Source organism: Mauremys mutica, chromosome 6 (assembly GCF_020497125.1).
Source record: "Mauremys mutica isolate MM-2020 ecotype Southern chromosome 6, ASM2049712v1, whole genome shotgun sequence".
Lineage (NCBI taxonomy): Eukaryota > Metazoa > Chordata > Testudines > Geoemydidae > Mauremys > Mauremys mutica.
In genome coordinates, this window is record NC_059077.1 from 24729708 (window position 1) to 24749532 (window position 19825).

Genomic DNA, 19825 nt, shown 5'->3' on the forward strand with positions numbered 1-19825 from the left:
CAGAATTTGAATAGGGAAAAGGTAATGCTTTAGACAGGTGAAAACTCCTGCAAGAAATGACGGAAGTTATATCTGCTGTCCTGATTGAGTTTGCCTGCCTTTTAAAATAAATTAAAAAATACCCTTATTCTGGGTTGTTTGGCTGTACCTCTCTTCTTACAAATACCAAAGACAGCTCTGATTTATCCATAAGGTTCCAAGGCTCGGGCATGCCTCTTCTGCCTACAATTTAGGTTCTGTGTCTACAATCATGCAAACAGAGCAATGGCTTAGTATTCCTATGGTTCCTGTTACCACGTCTTCTTTTAAAGCCAAATTTTGGGAGAGCCGTGAGAAGTGTGTAGTGGATCATTCCCCAAGTAGGACTACTCATCCAGCTCTATGCCTTCATTATTCTACTCTTCTCCATCATGGCAGAGCCAAACAAAAGGTGCTCCATCTGCGAAGAGATCTTTTCTGGAGTTACAAATGGGGAGCCCTGCCACAATTGTTCCCAATCTAGAGGCCCTCACTGTGCTAAAAGAAGGGGCTCAGAGTCTGGATGATTTGTTTGGGCCTCTACATATTCCACCCATGCCAGCCAAGAAACAGATGGAGACATCTTTGCAAGGGTTCTCTTAAGCAACAAAACTTGGTAAACAGGACTGTGCTTATCAATCAATAATGTTGCAGGATTACATAGAAAAATCTCCCCCAAACTTCTGTAAATCCTTCTCTAAAGAGTACCAAACCAGGTTCTTCATAAACAGTAACAATAATGGTGATATCTAGATCTTTATATAGTATTTTTATTCATAAATTCTCTGTGTTTTGCCAAGGAGTGGGTATTTGGGTTATTTGCCAAGTGATCTGGCATCTTTTCTGATCTTCCCTCAGGAAGATCTGAGACCTCTTCAGGATTGTTCCCCTACACTTCCTCTCCAGTTATATATTGGATGATAAATAATACCAGAGCTCATGACACATCTCCATGGACTGTGATCCAAAAAAGAACACCAGAGAAGAAAGGAGTAGTGGTAGCCATCTCTGCAGAAAAGGCAAATATCATTCTGTATTAACAGGAATATCATGAGTAAGGCATGGGAGGTAATTGTTCCACTCTACTTGGCACTGGTAAGGCCTCAGCTGGAGTCCTTTGTCCAATTCTGGGTGTGTCACTTTAGGAAAGATGTGGACGAATTGGAGAGAGTCCGGAGGAGAGCCTCAAAAATGCTGGAAATTTTAGAAAATCAGACCTATGAGCAAAGGTTAAAAAAGTTGAGCATGTTTAGTGTTGAGTAAAGAAGACTGCGCGGAGGACCTGATAAATCTTTAAATATGTAATAAAGAGGACAGTGATCAGTTGTCCATATCCTCTGAAGGTAGGACAAGAAGTAGCAGCAAGGCAGATTTAGGTTAGATATTAGGAAAAAGTTCCTAACTATAAGGTTAGTTAAGTACCGGGGTAGCTTACCAAAGGAAGTTGTGGAATCCCCATCACTGGAGATTTTTAAGAGCAGATTAGACAAACACCTGTCAGGGATGGTCTAGGTATACCTGATCCTGTTTCAACATGAGGGGATGGACTAGGTGACCTCTCAGGGGTCCATTTAGCATTACTTTTCTATGATTCTGTGATTCTCAGGGATAGCTATATGGCACAGATGCAGCTGGCCCAGGTCAGCTGACTCTGGCTCATAGGGCTTGGGCTGTGGGGCTAAAAATTGGTCTTAGGCTGGAGCCTGAGCTCTGGAACCCTCCACCCTCACAGAATGTCTGCACAGCAATTTTTTGGGCCCAGAGCCTGAGCCTTATGAGCTTGAGTCAGCTGACCTGGGCTAGATGGTGATTGTACCCCTTGTGCAGACATACCCTCAGTAATCAACTCAGAGTACCCTGTCCAGACTCTAGGATGATATACTTAAAGAAGAGAATCCCTGAACCGTTGTCGATCACCTCACCATGAATTAAGATAGACACACAGAATGAGAGTCCTTCCAATGCAGCAAAGTTTTGACAGCTTTCTGGTACTGATGTCCAGTGTGCCCATCTTTACCTATAGGTCATAGGGCAGATGGGCCCCATGCATAGGGATTACTCTATTGTCCAAATGGTATGTGAGAGTGCTTAAAGGCTTCCACTTGAGGGCTAGAAACTGTTCCCAATAGGAGATGCAATGGAAGGTGAAGGTTCCATCCAGAGTGATCTGTTCCCTCTGTTTCTTCTGAAAAAAGAAGCTGACTGATGGTAGGATTCCCCCCTCTGCAATCTGAATCCTAAATTGGTGATGCCTTTCAGGGTGTGGGATCAGACCCACGGCATCATAACAAAGAGAATATGATAGGTCAAACTCCAGAGCATCCGCTTCTTAGAGATGAGCATGATCAGGGTGGCTCTTCCAGGATAATCTGAGAAAGGAACACACTGTGGTTCAGTTAGAAAATGTGACAACCGTGGTACAAATATATCATCAAGCGGTAGGAACAAGACATTTAATTTAAATGCCAAAGAGAAGTAGATTGTCTCCTGTGCGTAAGTTCATCTAACCTCTGCTAGGGTGATCAACCCAAAAGGGTTGCTGAACACAAAACCTGCCTGGCTAAGCCATCAAAGAGAGAGAGCTAATAATGGTTCCTGAACCTTCATGTATTCAAGCTAGTATTTAGAGAGGCTTAGCTCAGTTTGACCTGAGCCTTAGCTGAGACATACTTTAATGGGATATGTTCATGTTCAGTTGTAATGCAAGAGACAAGGCAAGGAAAGTAGACTGAAGATCACTGGGAAAAGATGGTCAGGCTCACAGATTGCCAAGTCAGGGTCTCTAAAACTCTTCTCACCCTCTTTTTTTTTTTTTTTTTTTTTTTTTTTTTTTGCTACTAGGAAGAATGATTACGAAGGTATAGGAAGGATGCTGTAGCTGTCATCCTCACCCCAGACTGGCCAAGAAGGGTGTGGGACTCAAATGCTTTGGAGATATTGCACAGGCTTCCTTTTATTCTCCCCAACAGGCAGGATGTCCTATTTTAGGACCTGCTTCTTAATCACATCCCAGATTACTCCAGTCTGATTGTTTATTTATTGAGCAGCAAGTCCTAAATAAGGTTGGATAACCCTTCCAAAGTAATGGAGGGTCTCTTAGCCTCACATAAGCCTTGCGCCCTCTCAGCCTACACAAGAGTTTGGACAAAATTATCCTATTGGTTCTAAGAAAGATCAACTGGAAGAAGTCAGGTTTTCTGATTTGCTGGATGTCTTACAGAGTGGCCTACATTTGGACCAAAAGACCACCACCACCATTGCTTCTTGTGTCTCAGCACTAAAGACTGTTATAAAATCAGGCTCATCCAAGTTTCTAGTAGATCACCCCATAGTATCAAAGTTTATTATAGCAGCACTCTTATGTAAACCAAACCTATCCTCCCTACTTGGGATCTTCACCTATCCATTCAAGCAGATATCATCTAATTCCCTTGCTATGAAAACATTCTTCCTTGTCACAATCACATTGGCAAGAAATGTCTTCAGAAACCTTTGCTCTTATGGCATGAGCCTTATTATATTTTCCCTAAGGACCAGGTTGCTCATCATGCTTCAGAGTTATTCGAAAGGTCAACATATGCTTCCTAACAACAGGAGATCGTTTTGCTTGATGCCTCAACATACAAAAGAGCATGGCATATGCTGCTTGTGAGAAGAGCTGGTAAATTGTATCTTAGTAGAATTGGTCAGTTCAGGAGGGAAGGGGAAACTCTTGTTTATTCTTTCTTCTCCCTCACTATTATTTTTTTCTTCCTGCTTGCCAGATCCCAAATGTGGTGGTGAAGTCAGAATCCAGAATGGAAAAAAATCAACTGATTATTTTTCTTGGAATAATCTCACAACCCAGTCCACCTCTTCTGAGATCCTTTGGCCTCTTCAGGCTACTCTTAAATAGAAAAAGCCTGATTCTCTATTGCCCTATACCTTATGTAGAAGTCATGCCCCAGAGCAAAGTAAGCACAGAATGGTACTGTTTTACACTCACTTTGCACTAGTATAAATACTTTACATAAGGTGAAAGGCAGTGGAGAATCAGGCTTTTAATGTAATTGAATAAGGTATAATTGTTAAGAATAAGAATTGAGTGTTCCAGTACAGTTTCAGAAGTACTCATTTGGATCGAGAATAGAAGTGTGTGTGGGGAATGGACGCAAGCACGTAAGCGCCTTTGACAAGTTTTGTGAAACCTCTGGTACTTGCCAAAAGAGAAGTACAGTCTTTATGTCCTGTGGTGGCAAAGGGTCATTACCAGAAAGGAAATCATCAGGTAATAGATTTTCTCCTATATGCTGTAGTAAACTGATCTTGTAGGTTCTGGAATATTTACGCTTGAGGTCAAAAGGATTTCAAGTTATATATCACAGGAGTTGAAGTCAGTGGTGGAAGGCAGAGTGAGAAACAGCCTTGGCAGAAGCCAGGATTTTGGCCTGGGGGATGAAGATGAGGGCTGATTTGAGAAATACTGGATTGAATAGCTGCAAGATTTTGAGAGTCTGGATGTGAGGAGAAAGGGAATCAAAGATAATTTCATGGTTTCAGGCTTTAGTGGGAGGGAGGATAGTGTAACTGACAGTCGTGATGAGGAAAGGGAAAAAAGGATTAGGTAAAATCCAATTTATGCCATGTTTAGTGTAAAGAGGTTGTAGAACACCTATCACGATGAATTGGAGAAAAAGCAAGGCACAAGAGCCTGGACAAAGGAAAAGAGGATATTTGTGGAGAGAGCTTTTAATTTGAATGTGGACCTTGCCACAGTTATACCTAATTTTTGTCATCGTTAGATCCGTGTATTGCAATGTGCTGTCCTTGGAGCTACTTGGAAAATCCATCAGAAACTTCATCTGCAGAATAAGGCTTCATGCTTACTTAGTGGTGTCTCTTGCATAGATCATATTACAATTGCAGTCTGCCTTCCAATTCATTTGAATGCAGTTCAAGGTGTTAACTGATAAATGTCTAAGTGGTTTGAATTGTAGCTACCGCCCCTCTCCTCAAGTGCTATTATGATATCATTAGAAAAGTTTAAGCTAACAGCCTCCATGTTTAAACTAGAGGAGGCTTGATGGCAGGGTATTTTTTAGCTTTGTGCCCTTCACTTCTCCACACCGTCACTCCCACACTGGACCAACAGAGCTCAAATTGTTGACCATTGCAAAGTTTATTTATTCTCTTAGGCTTTTTGTGGAACAGAGAATTAAGGGAGCTTGCACTATTTTAAGATGAAAAGAGGTTTTTTAAATTTGTAAAGAATTCTATGTATGTGAACATTATCCACTTTTTTAAAGTTCCTGTTTGTAAAATACTTGTAAATTTGCTCAAAACTTGGAATGAATGTGTTTTAGAAGAGAGGTAATGGCAGAAACAATATCCTCAGTCACTTGTGGACAGAAGCATTGCCTCTAGGTAAATTTACTAAGAACTCCCCTAAAGCAGGAAAGTTGCAAAAGAAATAGACATACTCAGGGATAAAGAATAAAGGAAGGCTATTTTTATTTTGCTTTTGAAATGCTTCCTGACTTCATCTTTCCAAGAACATTTTTAAGCAGGGAGCCTTCTGTGACCTATGGATGTGTTCAGATTTCATTTTATTGCATTTGGAAATGCATAGATATAGTGACTATTGTCTGTCTATAGCTCATCATTAAGTTTTCAGCACTGGACCCCACGAGAATCTATGGAGCCTTCAACCCTTCCTTTTCCCATAGACCAGGTTACCTTTTCATTAACCTAAATCTTTAATAGTTGATGTCCTGGCCTGAACTTATAAGCACTGTGGGAAAAGTTCTGGCCATCTTCACTAGAATAGTGCTTTATCCGCTAAATATGGAGTGCTAAAATAAATTGCTAGAAGATATGGGCATCCTTTGCTGCAACTAACTGTATTACATCAGGCCTTAGGATGTTCTTCATCATGCATCTTATTTATACACTTACTCTTTGTAAGCACAAATATTTGTAGAAATACACATTATAAATAATGTAGTGTGCTTTTATATAAACTGTGAAACACCATAACTGTTCAGTTTTTCTGAATTATTATTCTAGGATCAAGACCACCTTTAATCGTACAATCTCAGCCTCCACCTTATTCATCACCTAGAGATGTACCCCCAGACATATTGTTAGATTCTCCAGAAAGAAAGCAAAAGAAACAAAAGAAAATGAAGTTAGGCAAGGATGAAAAAGACCAGACTGAAAAAGCTGCAATGTACGATATCATTAGTTCACCTTCCAAGGACTCCACTAAACTTACGTTAAGACTCTCTCGTGTAAGATCTTCAGATATGGACCAGCAGGATGATATGCTTTCTGGTTTGGAAAACAGTAATGTGTCAGAGGGTGATATTCCTTTTAATATGCAGTACCCAGGACAGACTTCTAAAACACCCATTACTCCACAGGATGTTAATCGCCCACTAAATGCTGCTCAGTGTTTGCCTCAGCATGAACAGACAGCATTCCTTCAGGCACAACAAGTGCCTGTTTTACAACAGAACACTTCAGTTGCTGCAAAACAACCTCAAACTCCTGTGGTACAGACACAGCAACAGGTTTCGCAACAAGGAACTATAACGCCATATGATGAAGTAGAGTTGGATGCATTGGCTGAAATTGAGCGGATAGAACGTGAATCAGCTATTGAAAGGGAGCGATTTTCAAAAGAAGTCCAAGATAAAGGTAAAAGGATTGTGTATATATCCTATTATTTCCCATCATCACATAGTTCTATTCTGTTCTGTATAGGTTCTTATACTGCAATCATCTTTGTTGTCCAAGATGAACTGTGACCTTTCATGTGTGTAATATCTGGTATTACTTTGCTTGCATTCCTTAAAATCTGGAGAGTGAAGTTGTTAGGTTTTTTAATTTGGGTTTATAAGAAATAAAAGTTAAATTATTCATAAACTGCTCTAATTTTGAGCCATGACATTAGATCAGGATAGAGAGGACATTGCTTGTGATGTTACTTGAATTCTGACCGTACCACACAATTACATTGATGGATGGAATCAGTTTCTAATAGATATTAAATAATGGATCAATTAGTTGATGAAAGAGACACTTCCCTTGTGCACTAGTTTACTGACTATACAATCAAAAGTCTTTTTTTGAAATTACAATAGAATTCCTACACCACTTCTATTTTTATCACCAGTCATATCTAACACGAAAGGTATACATGTTCAGAATTGTACATTTTTTTTAAAGGGAATGGTATGATTGGATAATATATGCTTCTACGTTGCCTTAGTTTTTGATCAAGTGAACACCATTGTTTATCTGTAAATTACATATTCCAGTGAACTACTATATACAGTACCTACTTATCAGACTTGTGTTCTCTACGCCAGAGGTTCTCAACCTTTTTCTTTCTGAGGCCTTCCCTCCCCCCACATACTATTAAAAACTCCATGGCCCACCTGTGCCACAACAACTGGTTTTCTGCATATAAAAGTCAGGGCCGGTGTTAGGGGGTAGCAAGCATTGCCTGGGGAAGCTACGTTACCCAGGCTTAGTCTTCAGCCCTGGGTGACGGGCCTCAGGGCCCTGAGCTTCAGCCCCATACAGAGGGGCTTTGGCTTTCTGCCCTGGGCCCCAGGGAGTCTAACCCTGGCCATGCTTAGCGGACCCTCAGGGTCCCCGGACCCCTGGTTGAGAACCACTGCTTTACGCCATAGAGGCTAGACTAACCTTTGGAGTTTTCCCTTTCCCTCTTTATTTAAATATCTATATCTAAAGCCTGCCCTCCATAGATGCCTTTTCAGGATGATCCTTTCTTGGTGCTATTTTACGTTTCTGATATGTTCACCAGTTTGAAGGTCATTTGTTATAAAGTTATAACAGTGGAATAAAACCCCACCTCTAGAAATTGAAAACAAGGTGTGTGTGTGTGTGTTATGTGAAAATGGCATGTTAAATGAGAATGGGTAAACCTTAGTTTTGTTTAAAGGCAGCCTGTATACTATCTGTGGTTTAACTTCTGAGAGAAAATCTTTTTAAGTCTGATGCTAATTTAGCAGAGGTGTCAGAGAAAAGCCTTGCTGAAGTTAAACAGGGCAACTTCTGACTTGATAATGCATTTGCAACTGGACATGTATGAACAGGGGCGGCTCTAGGTATTTTGCCGCCCCAAGCACGACAGGCAGGCTGCCTTCGGCGGCTTTTCTGCGGGAGGTCCCCAGTCCCGCGGATTCGGCGGCATGCCTGCGGGAGGTCCGCTGAAGCCACGGGACCAGCGTGCCGAAGGCATCCTGCCTGCCGCCGTTGCGGCAACCGGCAGAGCACCCCCCGTGGCTTGCCGCCCCAGGCACGCGCTAGGCGTGCTGGTGCCTGGAGCCGCCCCTGTGTATGAAGCAACATCTGGACTGGGCTCTATTTTAGTTGGCACCAAATGTGGGTATTAACAAATGCAGACTTAATCACCCATCCAGGGAGAGCACAAGTTTTTCCCTTATTTAGACCAAAAATTTTGTTAAATAAGTCAAAACATGTTTCTAACCTAAATGTTGTTATGGCTGATCCACCCATTTAATATTTATAACTGGAATTAATAAAACTTTTAAAAATATTTTATTTGGTGATAAATTTGAGTCTTGTCATGTCACATTATGCATCATTGCAGATAATCAGTATATGGAGAAAAATATGTGCTCTCTTCAAAGGTATCCCTTCTTAATCTGATTTTAATATACTTTTGATTGAAATAAATGCTTTTCTGAATGGCTAAGCTGCTACACTTCTTCTACTAATAATTTAACTTGATTTAAGTGCTTTCAATTTATTTCCTAACCCTTTGTTTCTTCAAGAATGGTCTCTGTAGATCCCAGCTCTTGGGATGTTCTCCAAGGCCTTAAACTGAGAACCATCTAGAAAAGCAGTGTCTTTTGGGATTGCATAACCACACTTCGGCAGCACTCAAATATTCAGAGCAATATTGTAAAAGAGGATTCATAGACCAAACCACTCTGTTAGTACTTCATTGTGGCTACTGAACCATCTTAGTGCTCGTGTCTCTCTGCACTGTAATTTTTTGCGTATACTTAGTTTTTAAGAAAAGTGTAGGTCTGTTCTTTACTTAATTTTTTGCTAACTTTTCTGCCATTGCGTGTAAAAATTTGAGTGTTGCATCCCTAAGGTGGTGCGACCTGACTTCAGTCAGTGCAGTTGGTTGTTCTAGGTTTTTCTGGCTAGTTCTTGGCTCTAGTTCTCTCCTCCTGGTTTTGTATGGCTGACAAGAACAAGTGCACAGGCTTTAATTGATGCCCATACTGCAAAGCCAAAATGTTCACTACGGACAAATACGTCCAGTGTTTCCTGTTCTTGAGTGGGTAATTCCCCAGAGGCTGCTCTGAGTTTTATGGCTTATCTCTCAGGATAAGGAACATGAGCAAAAGTGTATTTGGTGCTTAGTCCTTGAAGAGTACCTTCTGATCTCAGCCCGCTGGTCCTAGAACCATCAAAGGCTTCTTTTATATGATCACCCCCAGGAACCATTGAAAGCTTGGTGGTCTTTCCCAAGGCTTCCTCAGCTATGGGGTCCTTTGGGGTTATGATGTCTATACAGCACTGTACTTTCTCAGAGATGCACTCTTAAGGCTTCTCACAGCCATAGTCTAAACTTCACGGCTTTTGGTGCATATGAACATTTTCTTTCCGTGGGTGTTGAATCATTTTGGAGAAGAGGAGGAACTCTCCTGGGGATTCTTTTCAGAACTGGCATGAATGGTGCTCTTTAGAAAGAAATGCTGTGATTCTTGAGATTGGTTGGTACATATGAGGGATGGGGATCTATAGACTTTGGAGATTATGGTGCCATCCTCATTGAGTGCCTCAATTCCAATACCCCTGTATTTAGCTCCCTCAGAACAAAGCTGCTTCAAGTTGAGTGGAGAACTCAACTTTGATGATGGCACTGGAGCAGCGTACTAAGCAGATGCCTCTTTCTCTGGGCTGTGCCAAATCTTTCTGGAATAAAGAAGAAAAAGGGAGATATTAGGGCACAGGTTGCTGCTCCAAGAACTGACATGGTTGACCGTAGCTTCATCAGATGTGAGTTGGAAGCATCACCCTGATACACTGCCCCACACCAAAAAGCTCTTCTGGAATCCATTTCATTATTTTGTCCTTATGGTCATTTGGGCCTTCATTTACATGACCTTTTTTAGTCTTTCCATCATGACCAAAAGGTACTGAAAATTTTGGGAAAACCTGTAATTTTTTCTTTGCCTGCTCTTGGGAAGAACAAGCCATCATCTCTTCCTCCTCTTCCACTTCGGGAATCATTCTCTAAATTGATCAGCATTGTGAACAACTTGCCTGTATTAGAAAAAAACTGGTAAAGATTATGATAAATGGTATGAGCCTACATTATGGAATGAGAGAGCCTCTCCAGTTAAATGTCACAGTGGCCTCAACATCCTCATCAAACATCTGTTTTAGGACATATATTCTCTGAAAAGATGGCAATGGTGGCTTATCAGTTTAATCCAGCTTCTGTTTATCAAGTCTCAGGTGTCAGTAGAAGACATAAATGGCAACATGAGTGATTCCTGAAGGATTTTGTAGGAAATGGGATAATCTTTGCATCTCTTTGAGATAAGAATTATCATGAGGTGACCCAACCCCAGGTCAAGTACACGGGTAGACCTGTATATGCTAATAGGCCTTTTTATTTTGGATGGTAGACAAGACTCCTTGTTTCTACTTCTGATCATAGTCAGGAAAATCGGAAATTACAAGGATGTACCTATTTTTCATAGCTCCTACTTGGGCTCATCAATTTAAGTATTCAGACTTTCTGTATTTCTTGATGCTTCTGTTCTTCTTAACTATTTTTGAATTTTCTCTTGGGAGCACAGCCACATTCTTCATTCTGATCTTAGTCTGTTCAGCGTACTTTGTAAAATTCTGACATTGAGTGTTCTAAGGAAGTCCAGCCTTCCCTGGGGACCACACCTTGAGATGGAGGGAAAGTTTGTGTTCCAGTGTCCCTGAGCACTCTGCCAGCAGGAGTTTTAACTCCTGACAGCACCACCCAACCTGGACAGGTCAAATGGTGGGCACCAGCAGTCCAAAAGCAGTCAATTAGTCCTTCAGGTTGGAGGCCAGCAATCTATCCTTGTAAAAGAGTTCAGTTATAGAAACACATCAAGGTAGTAATTTTGGCAAACAGCATGATAGACAGAGATAGTGAACACATTCGTGCCCTAAGTGACATGTGACTCTGTGTGGGAAGGATGCAGATCCAGAAGAAAGTGCGGGAAAGGTACAATCTAGAAAATTTCCAACAAGGAATGGTTTTTTGAAGCAGAAGAGATTTTCTTGGGGTTAGATAACAATTTGGACCTTTTATCAACACCAGTTCCTTAGATTTTGACTGTCTCATTTGAAAAAAATCTGATTTGTCTCTTGCCACTGTTAGGATGCTTATGTACATTATTTTTGTATATGATCCTACTGTTCAAAGTTTTAATCTTGCATCATATTATACTTTTTTAAATGTTCACTAACTCTCCAGTTGAAGAGCCTATTATATCTTGAGATTTAAACTTAGTACTTACAACATTAATAGAGGCACCTTTTAAACTTGAAAACTGCCTTTCTGAATGCTATAACCTCATCAAGGAGAATGAACTGGAGGTTTTAATGGCTGACCTTCCTTACAGGGGTTAAAAGTATCACCTCCTATTTTTATGTCAACTAGTTAATGTTTTTCCCCTAGACCACATACGTTACTGTGGGAAGTAGATAACATATTCATAATATTAATAGGGCCGTACACTACTGTTTAGAAAGAGGAAGGAAGAAAACCCATCTAGAAGTCATCTAGTTAATATATAGCTTTTAGTGAAAAATCCAAAAGGGGAATCCATTTCTGTTTAGAGTTTCAAAATGCATTAGTCTTGGATTCAGTTTTGCTATAATTTTAGTTGGAGGCCCTGTATTTATAGGATTGAACACTCATTCTTTTGGATCCTAGGCAGGTTCATAATCATTTTTATGTAATGTGTCTGTCATAGAAACTTACCTGGAGTTACAGTTCTAGCTGTACAGAGTACTGTTCTCTCCCAAATTGATGAATCTAGAGCAGTCATGCAACTGTCACTTAATTCTCAGCTCTTCTCCTGAGAGGCTACTGCACTTAATTCCCTAAAACTAGGGATCTACAGAGGCAATTCTTAAAGGAGAAAAAGATTACCTACCAGTAACTGCATTTTTCCAGTACATTGCCTCTGAAGATCCATTCTCCTCACTTCTTTGGTATCCTTGTGTGGATTCTTCAAACTAATGGAAGAAATGGCTATTCGGACCCTTTTATAAATTTGCTTCCTGTGTTTCGATCTGTGAGGGGGCACTTGCATGTCCCCTGTGGGCGCTTCTTTTCTAGATGGTTCCAAGCTGAAAGCAGCAGACACATACATCCCAAGAGTGTGGATATGCAGGAGCAATACACTCAAAACTACAGTTATTGGTAAGTAATCTTTTTGTAATGTAACACTTACGTTTAAAAAAAAAACCCACAGTGAGCAATAAGAATTAATTACTGATGTTGCCTGAGGCAGTGTGTGTAATTTAATATTGCCTATACATTTCATGACAAAATGTGTAGCTACAGGCAATGTATTACTGGTGTACAAAATGAACGGTAGAAGCTTAAGATCATTCTTTGTTTTCCTTAAAAAAAAAAAAAAAAAAAAGACATGAGTTTTGTCATTTGTATACTTATCAACTGTGTAAAAGTAGAGTTACAGATACAAGGAAGAAGTTGAAATGAGGCATTTGTGAATACTTAATATGAGAGGAGGACAACTTGGATGGATATATATATATATATATATATAAATGTAGTGTTCCTACAAAAAAAAGAAAATGAGACAAAATAGGATGCTTGTATGTATTTTTCATGTGTGAAAGGTAAACTTTATATAGTCTGCATTTTGTATCACTGTACGCTACACTAGGTGGAGCTAGTGTCCTTATGTAGCATTGGTAATGAAAAGTTTCCTATTTAACATAGATGTGATTGTAATAATGAAGAAAAAAGGAATTTCAGTTTAGTCACTGAAATTAGATGTTACAGTCCATCTGTAAAAGTTGCTTGAATTTCCCATTTTAAAGAAGTTGAAATAACAGACTAAGCAAAGAAAACATGTTAAAACACTTCTGAATGTTTTTTTTAAAAATATAGTGTAGACCTCTAATGGCAGTGTAGGCTAGACTCTTCCAAGTAGAAGTTTGTTGAAGTGTGAACCTGGTCTCTGAGGATAGTAGTAAAGTAGTATTTTATTTTAAGATCTAAAATAAAACTGCTTTATTGAGACTATGGCCTAATAATAGGACTACCACTGTACCTATTGAAAGGATGGGAGAAGAGAATTTATGACAAAAGGAATTGTCCAGCGAATAATTCGGCCCTTGTTCTTTGTGCAGTCATGTGTAACAGAGAAGGTGAAGATATAAAGTTGGAGCTAAAAAAAAGTTGTTGCAAGTTAAGATGAACTTACTTCTTTTGTAGTTTGTAACTCGTGGCTGAATCCACTCTGATATTAATTAACATAACATTAACATAACATGACATGACGCAGGCTATGCTCATTATCAGGCTGCATAAATGTCATTGCAATTAGTTAAAGTAATTTCAAATCCAAGGTATGATGGTGTCAGAATAAATCAGTAAACTATCAGAGGAATGTTGGGGAGCATAAAACAATTTGGCAATAAACATTTAAGAATTTGCCACTTACATAAGCTGGTGGATATAAACCAAATTGTAAATCAGTCTCTCACAAGTAGTACTTGAATAAATGGTCATTTTTTTCACTAAGGATATTACCAGGTTTTTTTTACACTTTTCTGTGTTCATTTTTTTTCAGATTTTCTTACTATTCTAAGTATGTGTGTTATATTTTCAACATATTCATTATGAAAACCTATTTCTTGGGAGAGGTTAAAGTAGGTTACACATTAAACTGTTAAAATGAGAGAGATTTAGTACGGAACTACAGTGTCTGAATGGTGTTCAAGCTGGGCTGCCACTCTTCCATAGTTTTAGTCATGCAATTTTCTAGTGTACTAATGTAAATTGCCCCGACAATACAGAGGCACGTTAGTCAGCTTGACAGGAGCACAGAGTTACAAGGATCAGGAGAAGAAAAATTATAATGCCTTGTGTGAGCTTTCAGCTCCTAATTACACTACCCACATTACCATCCTGTTACAAACACACTTCCAAAAATAAGCTGGTCAACTTCCTGAATTCAGCAAAACTGCTCTTAAGCCTCCTTCAGCCTAAGGCTAGGGCAGATCAGCTGAGGAACTACTTAGTCTCAGTGTTTTCTCCTGACATCCCTCTTTATGGGGTGTTCCTTTTCCTTGTGTGACTAGAAGAAGATTGGGTCTTTTGGCTCCAGAAGTTAGCAGTCACCCCTCAGCACAAGTTTCTAAAGTCCTCTGCTTTCAGACTTGAACTTATGGCAGACCTTAGGTGTCTACTTATTGCAGAGACTTTGGAAGCTTATTTAAGTAAGCTTTCAGAAACATAAGGCTTTTTGATGTTCTATGCTAAACTAATTTTAGACACACACTCACTCACACTCTAAAATATTTAAAAGTTTAGCTCTGTTCTACAGCCTTTAACCCATTTACAGCCAGGAATCAGTGGTATGGAATCAATCTCCTTTGAGATGCTGAAGAAGAATGGAGACATTCAAGACATCATGGACCTGCAGTCTGAATAAATCCACAAGCAAGTCAAATTAGAGAAAGGAGATGAAAGGATGATGTAACTAAGGTGACTTCATGACATCTATATGATATTCGTAAAGAGGCCTACCATAACACATTAATACAGCAGAACCATTGAAAGTACCCACAATTCTGCTAAAATGAAGAGCAGTAACAATACCAGTTTCTCTTTTTTGGTCTCTACCTTTCCACAGGTATTTACAAAAGACCCTTGTCAACATGATACTCTTGGAGAACAGAACATACATGTCTAACCATTCGATTCCTCTCTGTCTAAAGTCATATAAGAATTCATGGCAACTGTATCATATCTGCAGGAACATGGCTTCCTTTTAAATACGGTAAGGAGCCATCTGCAATAACCTTGGAGACTTGATGACCTACAGTCCTGGATACTGTCTTGGACAAAGTGTTCATTTTAAAGGAGAGACTAGAGAAGATTGTTTAAATGACCCAGTCACCACTCATCCAGCCACCATACTTACCGCAGGTCCTGATATGCTGGTTTCCTTTGTGGACACCGTTCATCTGGCACTGCTGTCTTGCAAACCTGGCAAACAAGTAGATGAAGATATACACGCTGGTTCCAGTTATAATGTCCCTTTGCTCATGGGCATACCCTCAAAGATTGGACAAACAGTAGTTTCCAAGAATGAAGGGTGTGTCTGTACTCTGTAGTGACTCTAGCGGTATTGGTTCAAGGATGAGAAAGGAGCCTTAACTGACTGGAAATCTGAGCCATCAGATTAGCCTTCCTTCATTTCCAACATCCTCTCCTGATCATGTGCTGATCCTCACAGAAAATACCACCACCAAAGCCTGTGTAATTTCACAAGAGGCTAGAAATGACGTTGATAATGTCTTGAGAACCAAAACTTTTGCTTTCCCTCAGGGCACTTTATAGAAAGAAAACATCACATCTATCCTTTGCTCAGCAGGAAAGATGCATGCCCAGGAGAATGTAGCTGGATCAAGCTGTTCTTCAGACTGTCATAAGACAGTTCATGGAGCTGTTGTTGGATTTGTTTGTACAGTAACAGTACAAAAAATGGAGCAATGCCTGAAAAGAAAAAAAACTGGAAGTAGAGAAGTTGGATGTCATACCTCTAAGATGTCCAAAAGACACCACTGTACCTTCCCACCTACTCCACTGGTTGCAAAGGCAGTTAAAATCGCAAAGAAGAAGGTCACAGAAACTGACTGCAGTTTTTTGGTCCCACAGGTCCTGGCTCTCATTTGATTTATAATGAATCTGTAACCACCACTCAAACTTAGACAAGGTCTTGTTCTGCATCAGAACCTGGATCTAGGAAAGGGAAATCTTAGTCTCTATGATATGCTAGTTAAGTACCAGATATGCTACTGACATTGCAGCAAAAATAATAATAATAAAAAAAATCTATGGATCTAAGTGGCTGGAAATTTGAATACCAAAGTTACAAAAGATGCATAAAGTCAACGTCTTCTAAGATGGAGGATATTTTTTAATTCCTTCAAATTTTTGTGTGTTTTCATGGATCTCCAGAGTAGTGATTTAAGAAGGCATGATCTTCTTTGATTTATTGTCCCTATGGGTGCTCCACTACAGGTGTGTGCACATACCTGTGCACTTTCGATCAGAGATTTTTTTATTTTTTTTGGTCAGGGAGGGCAGACCCACCATTGCTCAAGTTCCTTCTCAACCATCTATGGCTAGTGATGGGTTGTCACAGTGTGCGGTATCTAGCTTTCATAGTTTCACTCCTCTGATGGTTAGAAACCTTCGTTTAATTTCAATCCTATACTTCTTGTTGGCCACTTTATATCCATTTGTTCTTGTGGCAACAACCGGTCCTTAACTTAAATAACTCCACTCCCTCCCTGGTATTTATCCTTCGTATGCACTTATAGAAAGCAATCATATCTCTCTGGTAGTCAATGCCGTTAATGAGAGAAGTGGACAGCATTGATCCAGATCAACCTCTCATGATACAGAACTTAAGAGGTTGGACTTTTTTGGCCTTAAGAGGTACTCTTTGGCCAGTCCACAATTCAGGGTTGTCCTCTATCATGCTTTGATGGCAAAAGCATGACTTTATCAATTACAGCAAATACTCACATTGATTATTTGCCTCAAGACCAGAAGAAACCATTTCAGGCTCTCCAGATGATTGCCAAAGCTTCTCTACAGGCTTCTCTCCATGCAGCTGACACACATTGTTCTTGGCAATTGCTGTAGTCATGCATCAAGCTGTGTCTGCAATCCTCTGTTCTCCGCACAGAGGTCCAAAATACAGTGGAGGATCTTCCTTTCAAAGAGCCCAAGCTCTTCAGTGATACAAAAGACAAATCCCTTCACTCACTGAAGAACTCTAGGGGGACCCTGCAATCTCTTGGCATCTACATCCCTACAATGAAGAGAAATATAGCAAGTTGTAGATGGCCCAATGGTCTTGCCCAGTCAAGTGTCAAACGCCCCAAAGACCAGTTGGAACCACATAGGAAAAGCTCCAGATTCCACAAAAAGGAGCGGTCATCTGTGTTACTTCTGCCGGTGACTTTTCCCAAGCAGCCATTTTTATCCCTTGGTTTGAGGGTCATAAATGTCCCAACATTTTGGATCTTATGCAGCACCACAGAGAGAATGAAGGGATGGCAGATTTCCACCTAAGAACTATTACAATGAGCTTCAGGATGCACTTTAGAATGTTACGAAGCGTCTGGAATCCATCCCCCTATCTAGGATGAATGCCCATTCTATTGGGGCACAATGCACCTCTACAGCCATACTTAAGAACATACTCATTGCAGACAGTTGTTTGTGCATATTTTCCCAGCACTATGCTATCATGCATTTTTCCAGGGCAGATGCAGCCTTTTGGTGAGACTGGTCTCCAGACTGTACTGAATCTTCCTCCTCAGAATGCCGTTTCATAGTTCATGGATGGCTTTTGAGTCACCTAAAATAGAGCTCCCATCGGGACAATAACTTGGAGGAGGAGGTTACTTGTAGAGCTGTTTTGTCTCTATGGGTGTTCCACTACCTGCCAACCTTCCCCTCTGTGTCTGGAGTCCTTCCCCCTGGACTTCAAGGTTGAGAAGCAACTGGAGCAACAGTAGTTCCATCCTTCCCTATTATACCCTCACAGTGGAGCACAAGGATATGTAAGATGAAGGCACAGACCCCTAGATAGGGGCCTACCAAATTCACTTCTGGGAAAAAATGCATCACGGACCATGAAATCTGGTCTTCCCTATAAAATCTGTTTTTTTGTGTGTGTACTTTTCCTCCTATACTATATAGATTTCATGGGGGGGAGCAGCATTCTCAGAACCCCCAGTTTGACCCAGAAAGAGGTTGTGGGGTGGGAGTTGTGGGAGGTGTAATGTTATTTGTTGGTGGGGGTTGTGGTATTGTCACCCTTACATCTGCACTGCTGCCTGCAGAGCTGAGTGGCCAGAGATTGGTGACTGCTGGCTGAGGACCCTGCTCTGTAGGCAGCAATGCAGAAGTAAGGGTGGCAAAACCATACTGTGCCATCCTTACTTATGTGTTGCTGCTGACGGCGGCGCTGCCTTCAGAACTGGGCTCCCAGCCAGCAGCTGCCACTCTCTGACTGCCCGCTGCCTGCAGCAGTGCAGAAGTAAGGGTGGCAATACCATGACCCACCCCCTACAATAACCTTGTGACCTCCCCATGACTCCCTACAGTTACAACATCATGAAATTTCAGATTTAAATATCTGAAATCATGAAACTTATGCTTTTTAAAATCCTATGACTAAATTTTGACCAAAATGGACCGTGAATTTAGTAGGGCCTTATCCATAGGGAATGCTGACAAAAATCTTTGATTGAAATCACACAACTGCATACACACACCAGAAGTGGAGCACCAATAAGGACAAAACATCTCTACGAACTCCAGTTATTGTATAAATAGGTGAGCTTGCCTTTCTGCAATCCTGAGTATCTCACAATAGGAAGCCAAGAAGGTTATTGATCCTACCTGCAATTTTAAAAAAAAATCTTGGACCTTCCGTATGTAACAGCAGGATCCTCGCTAGGAGAATTTTCAGTGTAACCATAACAGTGTGACTGAGAAAATTAAGTATTACTATAAAAAAGGTCATAAGTTTTTTGCAAATGAATTCTTTTGAAGTAGTTTTAATTAAAAATAAAGTTTAGATAATTAATATTTTTTCAAATTTGGGAGCTATCATTCTGGAAGATCAGCAAAGAGTCCTGTGGCACCTTATAGACTAACAGCATCCGACAAAGTGGGTATTCACCCACAAAAGCTCATGCTCCAATACCTCTGTTAGTCTATAAGGTGCTACAGGACTCTTTGCTGCTTTTACAGATCCAGACTAACACGGCTACCCCTCTGATTCTGGAAGATGGTGCTAGTGGCAGTTTGTAAGGCCAGGCATCGGTCCACAAGACCTTCCCTGTCTCCTTTCAATGGGGAAAAGGGCTTCCTGTTTTTTGACTGTCAAGCATAAAGGTTTCAAGAAAAAAAATTCACAGGTAGGTCTGATTTTACCACCACCACCACCTCTCTGTGTTAGTGAGAGAGTCTTTCATCCAGCAGGTGTTACTGCGTAGGAGAAGCTCAAATTTCAAAGCCTAAGGGATGTACTTAACCTACAGTAAACTAATTTTTGCTTCATCGTCAGATTGTGCTGGTTTTTTTTGTTTGGACGTAGACAGTGATAAATGACAGACAAAAGCTTGTTGGAGAAGAAACAGGACTCTAAATGTGTTTTGTCTCTGTAAATTTTATAATTTGGGTAGCGTCCTTAGCATTGGGTAATGGTCTTAAACAGTATTAAGTCACTTAACTTTGGCAGTGGCTGCTGCTACTTCCAGCTTCTCACATTGCTGCTGCTTGGGGAGGTGGGTGGTAGGCCCCTTTGTGTTATAGTTTCATAGTTCCAGTGGGACATGGCTGTTAAGAGATCATGTTTGTGGACAGACAGATGTTTCTTTGGAGATGACAGGCATGGATAGAGGGTGACAAAATCCATATCTGATAGGAAAGGTCTAAACTTCCTTACAAAGCAAAGATGAAAATGCAGAC

At 40.4% G+C, this 19825-nt stretch overlaps 1 protein-coding gene across 5 annotated transcripts in view; it reads left to right on the forward strand.

Moving 5' to 3' along the window:
* NIPBL (NIPBL cohesin loading factor) overlaps positions 1 to 19825 on the forward strand; it is a 281825-nt gene that overhangs the window by 138125 nt on the left and 123875 nt on the right. For all 5 annotated transcript variants that reach the window (XM_045020599.1, XM_045020600.1, XM_045020601.1 and 2 more), the window contains exon 9: positions 6064 to 6696. In XM_045020599.1, the coding sequence (XP_044876534.1) occupies positions 6064 to 6696 (633 nt within the window). The remainder of the gene's footprint in view (positions 1 to 6063; positions 6697 to 19825) is intronic.